At 46.6% G+C, this 12,002-nt stretch overlaps 1 protein-coding gene across 2 annotated transcripts in view; it reads right to left on the bottom strand.

The window, feature by feature from the left end:
- Positions 1-1,647: 1,647 nt before the first annotated feature.
- Dcp1a (decapping mRNA 1A) overlaps positions 1,648-12,002 on the bottom strand; it is a 52,107-nt gene continuing 41,752 nt past the window's right edge. For both annotated transcript variants that reach the window (XM_021635186.2, XM_021635188.2), the window contains 4 exons: positions 9,721-10,479; positions 7,564-7,629; positions 5,717-5,935; positions 1,648-5,453 (listed from right to left, as the gene is read on the bottom strand). In XM_021635186.2, the coding sequence (XP_021490861.1) occupies positions 5,373-5,453; positions 5,717-5,935; positions 7,564-7,629; positions 9,721-10,479 (1,125 nt within the window). In that variant the 3' untranslated portion in view covers positions 1,648-5,372. The remainder of the gene's footprint in view (positions 5,454-5,716; positions 5,936-7,563; positions 7,630-9,720; positions 10,480-12,002) is intronic.

Raw genomic sequence — 12,002 nt, 5'->3', positions numbered from 1 at the left:
AGTTAAGGACTCATGTCTACATGAACTAAATTGCATTGTTGGAAACATGGAGACCTCAGATGCACGGCTTTCTCTGGGTCTTGCTTTTTGCATATGGTGTGAGGTGCATGAGCGTGTGTGTGTTCACATGCGTGTAGGCTTAAGACTGAAGTCTTCCTCAAAGGCTTTTCGTATTACTCACAGAGGCAAAGTCTCTCCATTGCATACAGAGCCCCCCCTACAGCCCATCTTTGCCTTCCAAATACTCACTCACAGGAGGGGCAGCCAACCCCACCTGGCATCCCTGTGGGCTCTGGTCCTCACACTTGTGCAGACGCTATGACCTCCCTAGTCCCTGTGACTTCTTGCTGCTGCGCCCCTACCTTCATCTGCGGTGTCCTTCCCTCGACCTACAAGACTGCCCCGCCCCTTGCTGGCTCTAGTCCAGTGGATCCTGACAGCTCTAGACCAGTCACATGTTTCTTATTCATACAAGACTCCAGCAGCACAGAATCCACGGACCAAGATCACAGTGAGAACGCAATCTTAGAAAGGACCCAGAAGTCCCTGACCTCGTCTTGTTTGCTTTAGAGAAAGCTCCAGCTCTTATTCAGAATACCCTGATTTTAATTTTTCACAAAATTCTAATAAAACCAGTGGCCGAAACTCCCACCTGGGTGTTTATGTGTGCCTGCATGTGAGGGTAGAGATGGACATCAAATGTTTGTCTAATTGCTGTCTACCTCATCTACCTCAAAACAACACACACACATTTGGTTTTTCAAGATAAGGTTTCTCTGTAGCCTTGGCTGTCCCGGACTCACTTTGTAGACCAAGCTGGCCTCAAACTCAGATCTGCCTGCCACTGCCTCCCTGAGTGCTGGAATCAAAGGCGTGTACCACCATGCCTGTCTTAAAAAACAAAACAACAAAAACCCCATGAATTTGTGTATGTGGGTACAACACACGTGGAGGTCAGAGGACTATCGGAGGCGCTGGGTTTTTTTTTGTGTGTGTGTGCGCTGCCATGCCTGTAGCCTGGCTCAGTGCTAGGCCTATTTAGCTTGCATGAAGCCCTGGGTTGACCTAAGCTTAAAAGGAAATGTTGCAGGATTCTAAGTGTTAAAGAAAGCCAACTTAGATCTTAGACTGCATTTATCTGCCATGCTAAGCCTCTTCTGTATACACACATCTTTGCCCGTGTGCTGTGGTGTGCCTGTGGGCGTGGGTGGAAGCCAGAGGTTGGTATCAATGTCTTCCTAAATGACTTTTCCACCTTATTTTTTTGGAACGGGTCTCGCAATGAACCTGGAGCTGTTTATCCTAAATTGGCTAGCCCGTGACTTCCCAGCACTGGGGTACAGAGGCATGCCCTCACACCTGGAGACAACAGCAACAAACCGCACAGAAAACCTATGTGGAGGGTCTGCATTCATGTCAAGCTCGTTCTTAAGTCAGCAAGTTCTTAAGCAGAGAGCCCAGCCCGCAACACGCGTGCCTGTCTTTAGATGAAACAGGTGTGTGGGCTGTCTTTCTTGTGCCTGGATCTGTTCCCTGCCCTTATTTCCCTGAGCAGTACAGGGCTCTCTCCAGGCACAACTCATTTGAAAGTTCCCATTTATACAAATTAAATAAAAACACAATTAGAATTTTGGTAGGTGCTAAAACTTGGTTTTGAAATTTTATTAAAAAAATATATTTGCAAACATATAAAATTTAGGATGAAAAATGCTCATTTTAAAACATGTAATAACTTAATATTTGCAAACATACACAGATGGTATAAAATCCACACCACTAAAAAGGTTAATGAGGTGGCATTGCGCTCATGGAACAAAAGCTTCACGGTGGCGCAGGGCTTCCCGTCTCCACGAAAGAGCCGAGCACCGGGGACAATGAAGTCATGAGAGCCACATGGCCAAAGCAGGAAGAGAAAGACCACTCACAGCACGCACACCAACAACACGTTTCTTAAGGACTCACGGAGAAAAAGGAAACACAACTTTGCATTTTTCCCACTTCAAAGTGATCGATATTGCATTGCAGCGTTTTAAAGAATGTCAAATCTGAATCTGAGTGAAACATTGCACGTCTCTCCTGCTGAAACTTGAAGAAAAAACAAAAACAAAATAAAACAACCCCAAACCAAAACCCAACAGGATCCTGGAGGCCCCGGAGCTCACAGAGATGCTCTGGTGAGCGGCCTTTACAGTCTGCTCCATGGTGCTCTGCTGAGACCCGAGCATTGCGCATTCTTGAAAACTGGGCACTGCTGGTTCCAGAATATATCCACTCTGAACACAAGGGAAGAAAGCCAAAGGCGCAAGGACAAAGACACGGTCCATGGTAGGTGTGCCACAAGGACACTGCACTTGGGCCATGAGCCCTCAGTTCCTGCTACTCACAGTCCTCCTGTGTCCCGGCCTTCTCTTCCCTCTGAGTTACAGGGGGATGCTGGCTCTGCGCTATGAGCAACGAGGCACCTTCAGTCTCAAGTTGCATTATTACTATTACAATGGCAGTTACGGCCTCTACTACCAAAATGAGATGATTTCAGCCGACATTCTTTGGGGGGAAAGAGAGCAATAAAGCTGCATGGTTTAAAAAGAGTACTTACTAGTGAATTCAATGGCATTTATAATTCCCATAAGAAGATTCAGGCCACACACAGAACCAATGCTCACACATGCAAAACCTGGTCATTGGTATCTAAGTCAAGCCTGGACCAAGGCCTTAACTTGGGTTTGGAATGAAAGGCCACTGTCCAAGATAGCTGTGGAGAGACCGTATGGAGATCACAGGGAATACCAGGAGTACTGATGGTCACTTGACATTCAGGACTGAAGCGGGGCCCGGGAGACGTATACAACCGGGAAGAAGGCAGCCTGAGAGGGACTGGGCGGGTCAGCCTGGGGTGTGCACCCATTCAAAGACATAACATTAACTATAACAAAAAACAGCAGTGTCTCTCACTGGTGACACCCCAAACATGCTGCACTTCCCAGTCCCTTTGGCCCCGGGGTGACAGGGTCAGGTGTGTATACAGATGGACAGAGTGGCCTAAATGTGGTCTTCTGGGCTCTGCCAACCAAGGAAGAAGCTTCTCCAATGTCCTTTTCAGTTCAACTAAGGTTCCTGCAAAGACACTGTAAACATGCAAGCTATGCTAGCTGGCAGAGGTTCTGGGTAATGCGCCCAGATGAGGAGTAAGGCAACAGAGCTCACTTCTGGGCCAGGCTCACCCAACTGCAACTATTCAGCTTGGCCCGGCTCTCTGGGGACTCACTCTGTCCTGGCTCCCTAGCATCATGATCTGGAACTTCTGACTTCTGAGTTTCAAGGAAATGCTTGGAGTATATAAATTTGGGAGTTGAAACAGGTTTACCCTTTTCAAGTCTCCATCACTTCGGCACTTAGAAGTTCCTATCTACACCAAGGAAGCCTTCCTTCTGTTTTTCATGGTCACTCCTGGGATTCAAGGGCGAAAAAGTAACAGATCTGATTGCAGATGCTTGTTAGGGTACCCATTCTTCACCATCTCTTAACATAACACACACTCCAAAGCATCAGCGAAATTCAAACACCCACTGGAAGAAGAATGCTTTGAATTACCTGTTTACTGATGTCTACTGAGACCACACCAGGGAGTGATCAAACCTACGGGTGTATTCACTTTATGAGAACAGCCCTGTGGCTCCTTGACCACCACCTCTGCTGTCAGCAACAGCCATCATCTCACTACAACTTTATCTTTCTTAGATGACGCATGGACAATTAATTTTTGGTTGCTAAACTTACACACTATCATGAAACTATCCCTAATCGAGTATGAAAAAGTCTGAGCTTCCCTGAATTCTGCACACTTCACACATAACTGGGTAGACAACCAGAGAAGACAGTCAACGGAGAAGCAGAAATATTGTCCAGGAAGCATGTTGAGATCAGCTCGTGCCAATCCAAGTATTCTTTAGGCTAAAAAACTAAGACCAAAGTAAAATAAGTAATTAATAAGTAATTTTCTAAAATTTCAGCTAGAAAGAAATCGATGAGCCTTTGATTGAGTTCCTGTTAAAGCTTAAGCAACTGTTCAGTGAACTGTCGCGTTGGCCAGCATTATTCACAGCGAATCCTTACGCGAGCTGGTTGAGCCAACTGGGTTTTTACCCATCGTTAAATAGTGCTCAGAAAGGAAGCAGTGCATCTTAGTTGGTTAAATACTACAAAATGACCTGTATCATAGAAACGAAGACACTTTTCATTCAAAGAATATCTCAAAATTACTATTGCTGAAATAATCAAGTTCTACATTAAAATATTACTAAACACCATTACATGCCATAAAAGAATAAATAGAAACCATGGCAGATCAATAGCAGCATCACAAAGCATCTACACAGTTCCACACTGCAGCTGGATGAGCTCGCAGCCTAGGAGTATACTGTGAGGTTCTGTGTCTCACACCTGCTTTTTGACTCCATACTCTACAAGGAAGGGCAGTGTGAGTACAGCTCCCTTTTCTGCATAGCTTTAAAACTGCTCTCAGCACATCTGAGGAATGGAACCAGAATGGCTTTGTCAGATTGGTCCACTGGTCCTTTTGCCAAAGTGTTAAGGAAAACAATCAACAAGAACTTGAACTGTGTTTAGACAGAAAAGGAAATAAGGCTGTGCTTCACACACAAACTTGACACTTAAGCCGCTGAGGTTCACCAAAGTGGAGCCTTCTGGTCGGATCTGGATCTGTGCGGCCCCAGCCTCTGCTTCAAAGGGGTGAAGCCTCCTCCACCAGGGGCCCAGTCGGGCCCTATCCAAACAGCCGTGCTTCACTGGAGTTTGCACATGGCAGGACCAGGGACACTTACTGAAACACAAAGAAATCCCAGAAGTTTTAAGGCCCAAGCGGGGTGCTCATAGAAAATATACTTCACTTGAACAAATACCTTCCAAAGAATCAACTTAAAATTCTGATCCTTAAAACTTGAAGCTACTCTGTGGAGCGGACATTCAGTTCAGGGCTTCTGGGGCAGAAGAGGGGGGAGGGCGTGGGCTCCCGAGCTCTGCTGCAAGGCTGGTGGCTCCTCCCCAGGCCTGGAAAGCAAGGACAGTCAGGCTCCTCACTCCACACACTTGCCGACGGCTGATGAAAACACCCACAGAACTCAACTCAATGGTCTTTTTTGTTGTTTTGTCAAACAAAGTCTGCTGGTGATGCTTCACAGTGAAACCTCCATCATCACTGACAATGTCTCTAGAAAACATCTTTAAGGAACAAGGCTCTCTCAGGCGCAAACCCAGGCTTCTCAAAGCTCCATGTACTACCAGATGGTCCATGATGAAGCCCGCGTGTTTTTGAGGTGGACACTCCCTCTACCTTCATGTGGACTTCACTCCAGTCATAGGTTGTGGTTGTCTTTGTTCTTGGTCAGAACCTGCAAGTAAACTTCATGAAGCGTACTGAGGAAGCTGGAGTCGTTCTGGAAGAGATGGAAAGGTGGAAACGCACAGTGTCAGTCACATCCTCAACTTCCTGCCTTGGTAACAACTTAGGACGGCACAGAAGTGACTGGTGTATTAAAGACTGTCACAGTGACAGGCAGCGTTTACAGCCACATTCCACCAGGAGGATATACCTGGAAGAGAGAAGTTGCTCCCAGGCAGGTTTCTGAATCTGCACCAATAATAAGCCCTTTAAAAAATCAGGACGCAAAGTTGAAGACTAGGCTGATAGCCTACGTACCTTTATTAGATGTATCAGTGTGTCCTGGAGCTGAGACTTGCTGAGAATAATGGAAGGCTTTTTCTGATTCTCCGGTGTTCCCACAGTGAGGGGGGAGGGGGAGCTTGCTTTCCTCTCTAGGTCTGTGGACCTGGGACCTGGTTGCTGGAACACACTGGGGGACAGCAGGACTGAAGAAACTGCTGTGGTTGTTGCAGTAACCAACGGAGGGCCTGCAATCTGCGAGGAAGCACAGCATAACAGTCACTTTGTACTGCAGGACGGAGCATGCACCAGGCCCGCAGAAGGGACGTCTAACGAGAGCCATGAGGATGATGACAGCAGGGTAAACACTAACTCTTTTATTCTCTCTTCTCTCTTTTTTTTTTCAACAGGGTCCCACTATGTAGCCCTTGCTGGCCTGAAACTCACTATGTAGTCTAGACTGGTCCAGAATTCTATCTCCTAAGTGCAGGATTCAAGGGGTGCAGCACCATGCATGGTCTCTTTCGTTCTACAAACTTTGCATAACTGTGAGGTCTATGGAGCAGGTAAAGAAGCCAGGGGACAACCTTGGTGTTGATCTTAACCTTCTACCCTGCTGGAATCTGAGGTTTGGCATTTGAGCCACCTAGCTTGCCCTGTCCCTTATGTGTATGTATGGGTGCTTTGCCTGTGTATCGTGTGTGTAGCACCCATGGAGGCCAGAAGAGGGTGTTGGATCCTCTGGAACTGGAGTGACAGCTCCTTTGTGGGTCATGGGAACTAAATCCGGATCCTCAAGCAAGAGCTTCAGCTGTGCTCAGTAGTTGCTGAGCTAACTCTCCAGCTTTTTTAGCTTGCTTTTTGGTATAAAACTGGGCTGATTACCACAACAGAACAAGCTAACCTAAAGCCGACAGAAGGTTAACTTCTGAAAATCCAGGAGAGGGGTACAGGCTCGGTTTTTTGTTTGTTTGTTTTCCAAGCCAGGGTTTCTCTATGTAGCCTTGGCTGTCCCAGACTCCCTTTGTAGACCAGGCTGGCCTCAAACTCATGGAGGTCTGGCTGCCTCTGCTTCCCTGAGTTCTGGGATTACAGGTATGAGGCCCAGTGCCCAGCAGGGGTGCAGGCTCATAAGCAGGTGAGCAAATGCCATGGGAGAACTGTGTCCACCAAGGTTGGTGTGTGAAGGGAAATGGTGGACATGTGTAAATATGAGTGTGTAAGAAAGGAGTGAAGTTCACAGCTGAGGAGGCTTTGTCATCACAAGTGAGGGACTGTGGCAGGACAGCATTATCTCCCGGGACCCTTTGCTTTCCCAGGTCAAGAAATATCTCTTACAAAGACCAGGTTGATATATGCCCAGCACCCACCCAGTTATAAATGATACATGACGGTCCACCTGCCCTCTACACAGTCAAGAAGACATTGTTAACAAGGTCTGTAGCCACAGCATGGAGGGGACCTGGGACAGGTCTGCACTTGAGTGCTACAGTTTTTCACTAAGGTAAGAGCCCACACCATACCAGCAGAACCTGAAACTATTCAATGTGCTCTTCAGAAAAAGATGATGTCCCAGGGCTGGGAAAATGGCTAAGTGGGGTATGTGCTTGCTATGTCTGCCTTAGGTTAGTGTGAGAACCTAAGTTTGGATCCCCAGGAACATGTGAAAAACATCTGGATGGGTGTGGTGGCCCACATACATAAAATCCCAGGGCACAGGAGGTGGAGACAGAAAGTTGGGTAGGCTCAACCTGAGATCTGACTCAATTTATAATGTGGAGAACAACTAAGGAAGACAGCTAATGTCTGCTCTGACCCTTCCCATGGGTACACACGTGTACACACACATTTGGGGCGGGAAAGTGGGGTGGGGACATCCTTACCGGCATGGCACTGGGTAACACCTTAGGCTGGGCAAATACTTCAGGATCCTGGCTTTGCTGCATAGACTGAAATGTTTAATGGGGAGAAAAGATATAGGAAGCTTCCGTTAGTTACTGGTGGCAGATCTATGTTATCAACAAGTCATGGTTTAGAGGCTGAGAGGGACTTGTTGGTAATACAACCAACAACTTATCTCCACAATGAGAGCTTTGGACAATAGCTCCTGTGGAGTTTCCACATTGTCCCATCCCCCGAAGGTGTGTGGGCAGAACCTTTCAGGTGACTCTAAGTGTGACAGGAACCAAAGTCAGGGATTGTGCAGAAGGGACAAATTCTACTAAGTGAGACACATCATCAGCCCTGGAATCTGTACCTGTCTAGAGGCTGAGGTTGGCCTTAAACTTGCAAGCTTCCTGCCTCAGCCTCTCAACAGCTGGGATTACACATCTGTCTTTTTGAGACTGGGTTCCACTGTGTGGTCCTGGCTGGCCCGGACCTCACAGATATTTGTCAAGTGCTGGGATTAACATTTGTGGCACCAAGTCAGTGGGGCTAGAGGTCTGTGCGATCATGCCTGGCATGGACCATAGCCCAGGCCTATGTTTGTTGTTGAGTGTGTAGAGAACAAACAACTAAAACACTTTTTTCCTGCAGTGCTGAAAGGTGAACTTAGGACCTCACACATGACAGGCAAGTGGCTCTACTCTTAACTACACCCCCAGCTCCAATTTCTTCAAAGGTTCTTCCAATCTGGTTAGTGGCACTTTAAACACTCAGCTTTGTCCTTACTTGGTAGAGAAAGAGAAAGGCCTTCCTCTTGTTGTCTTGAGACAAAGGTAGTTCAGGCTGGTCTCTATCCTGAGGCTCTTCTGCCTCACTTTCTTAGCTATACTATTAGAGGTGTGCCCTGTCACGGCCTTTGGGAAAGAATTAATACTGCACAGCAAACACAAGGGAACTCAATACAGACCACAGTCTTTCGTTTTAAGACAGGACACCCCTGGCTGGCCTAGAGCTTGCTATGTAGACCAGGCTGGACCTGAAATCACAGATCGCCCACTGAGACTAAAGGCATGTGCCACTATATCAGGAGAGAACAAGACCTTAAAGTTAGCATTGCCATCTAAATGAGTGTTTACGTAGACTTAAGTGGTCTCTGCCGGGCAGCAGTGAAGAGCACAGTGCTGTCTTCTAGGGAGGAGCGTGGGGAAGCAGGTGCAGAGCCCTGCCCGAGCTTCCAAATAAACTGGTGGGAAAGACCCATTCCCTCTGCAACCAGAAACCCAAAGCAACTTTCTTCCAAATGTTTCTTTTTGTATTTTACCACAGCAAGAGAAAAGTAGCAGGAGCATTTCAGGCCTGTGACACCAACACACAGGGCAGAACCTGCTCACTGGCAGAACTGTCCCTCCTTTTAGGCTGTCAGACCCAAATGCTGAAAGGCAGTTAGCAGTCACAAGCAGCTCGACTCCAGCTGTGACCAGGCATTACTCATGTTAACTCAGCTCATTTTCTCATCTGTAAATTTGGTAGTTAGGAATTACTTTGATGGACAAATTTTTCCTTTCGCCTCTATACCAATCTACCATGAAGCCTCACCAACTACAAATCTGAAAAAATCTATTTGTCCACACTGCCCAACGCAGGCCCCTATTGCTCAGGCCCGAGTGATTGAAGCTTTCTCTGTAATGGATGGCCTGACTCCTGTTTCTGCCAGTTTCAACAAGTCACTCACTCTTCATTCAGAACCTTTCTTTTCTTTTCTTTTTCCCCCTCAGAGCTGAGGATCGAACCCAGGACCTTGTGCTTGCTAGGCAGGTGGTCTACTACTGAGCTAAATCCCCAACCCTCATTCAGAACCTCTCAATGCTTCCCAAAGTCTAAGAACATAGCTCAAACTCCCTTATTCATCTTCCAATGCTAACTTCTCTAGGTTTGCTTCCATAGCAAAACTCCTTCCCCACCCCACAAATTCAGTTACAGACCAGACAGACAGCAAATTTAACAGATCACGGAGATAGACAGATACATACATGCACTACTCCTTTGGCAGGGCACGGCTGGTACACAAATAAGACATACACATAAAACTGTCTCGTATCACTTTTATGTTTCATTCTTCCACCCCCCCCCCCGCCCCTCGCTCCTGTCATTACCTGGAGGGTTGGAGCAAGCACCATGTTGCTCAGGGAGGCCGAGACTGCTGCTCTTACTGCTGTTGTCTTAGAGGGAGGCTCTATGAAGCTCTCAGGAGTGGCCAGTTGGCCAGCTGCCGAAGAGAAGTTGGGTGCCACTGCACCTTTTCCAAGCGGCTGTGCCTGTATTTGGTCATGCTGTGTGGTCAACCTGAGTTTCTGGAGCAGATCAATGCTTGGGAGGGCTGTGCCAGCTGGGTTCCCCAGGCTCACTGGCGCTCTGAAGGGGCTCTGGCTAGCAATCAGACTGCTGTGGCTTAGCTCAGGGACTGGCTGGTTCAGGAGTGGAGATTTCTGTCTAGGTGTGGTCTTTACTGCTTGCATCATAGTGCTGTTTCGAGGTGAGTGGGGGACTTGTGTGGGAGGAGCTTCGGCGGGCAGGGTGGGACTGAGGACGGGGGTCAGGGGGACTGTGTAGCTCGGGGCAGGCTTTTCACCCGACTGTGCAATGGAGGCAGGAGTGATTAGCACCGGGGTGGGCACTTCAGATTGGACTGCATGGTGAGCGGCGGAGTGGACACCCAGGCTTCCAGACTGAGGAGCTCCCCCTGACTGCTCAAAGGGAAATGGGCGGAACGAGCTGGGCTCTTTTTGCAATGCATCTCCCGACAGCTTCTCTACATCTTCTGACTCCACAGCCATAACTGTTGGCTGTTCCTTTGGCAAAGAGGTTCCAAACAACTCTTCTACTGTCAGGTGCTTGTGACCAGATGGAGCAGACTGAAAAACAAAATCAAATGACACCATCAAAGAAATCTCCGGAAACCAATGCAACCAAAATTGTTTTCCATTACACAGCAATATGCAGAAGCAAGGACAAAGGATGAAAACAAAGCTTGGAGCTACCTAAGATGCAGCAGGCGCTCAGACCAGCTTCTATCAAAGTCCCTCTAGGTCTTTCTAGGAAGGAAATCTGCTTAGTAACAAAATTCTGTATTGCTTCCCAAGTGACAGTTTTCGCGTTTCCTTTGGTTCCCTTGGTGAATGTGGCTAAGGTTAAGGGGCTACAGCACAACACAGCTACCCATGGCTAAGGGCCCATGTTAGTAACATACTGGGAAATGATGCCAGTGAGAGGCACCAATTCTAAGTAACTCACTTTTACTGTTTTTGATAAAAAGTTAGCATTGTACTGCGGGAACCTAAAAAAAAAAAGCAATTTTAACCACGCATTACCAGGCCTTTTCACACCCTCAAATTACAGAATCCTGAAGGAAACAGGAAGACAGTTACACTAAAGACTGGAGTTGAGAAAGCAGCTCAGTGCACAGTCAACTGCATAAAGAAAGTTTTTATTCCTCTTTTCATTGTGGCCTTATATTTAACGTGTGATTCTGATATTCTAAATCTAGAGTTGTTTTTTTTACTTTGAGATAGGGTCTCTCTCTTCCATTGTTCTGGCTGTTCTGAAACTATATAGACCATGCTGGCCCCCAAACTCAGAGAGATCCTCCTATACAATGAGGTTACGTCAAAATCTCTTTATAAATTATAGATGATTAATAATAACAGTAATAATAAATTCACATGGTTCTATTTCTTCATATTTTTACTTTTGCAGAGCCCAGTACCTAAAAAACAAACAAACAAAAACCCCACAACAACAATAACAAAAAACCCACTAAGGTTCATTTCTCAATTATTAACTGGAAAATTTATGTAACTGTAAACATTAAAAAATTACACAATAAGCTGGGCACGGTGGTGCATTCATGTAACCTCAGCATTTGCAGAGGCAGGCGGATCGCTGTGAGTTCTAGGCCATCCTGGTCTACAAAGCAAGTCCAGGACAGCCAAGGCTACACAGAGAAGCCATGTCTCGAAAAACCAAAAAGAAAACAAACACCCCCCCCATCTAAAATAACAGCAAAAATAATCGTGACAATTGTTTCACAGTTCTACTACCAAGCTACAAGTTACATACATCTCAGACTTTGGGTCCTGGGCTTTCAGCAATCCTGCTTCCAGCTTCCTGGTTGCTGAATGCCCAATTAAAAAAAAAATTTCTTTACAATAAAACAAAATGGATCAAGATTCTGTGCCAAAAAAAGGAGTAGGACTTAAATGTTGTAGCTTATGTTTATAATCCCAGGATAGGGAGGTTGAGGCAGGAGGACCAGTCTGAATTTAAGGTAAGCCCAGTTAACAAAGTATGTTCTAAACTAGACAACCAATCAACTTCCCTTTTTCTCTCAACCCTAAAACCCACTCACCTAGCTAGGAGCAGAGTACCAGTGTTAGTA

This window comes from Meriones unguiculatus, chromosome 9 (genome assembly GCF_030254825.1).
Source record: "Meriones unguiculatus strain TT.TT164.6M chromosome 9, Bangor_MerUng_6.1, whole genome shotgun sequence".
Taxonomy (NCBI): domain Eukaryota; kingdom Metazoa; phylum Chordata; class Mammalia; order Rodentia; family Muridae; genus Meriones; species Meriones unguiculatus.
Note: the sequence above shows the minus strand (reverse complement) of the source record. Positions and strands in the feature narration are given on the sequence as shown.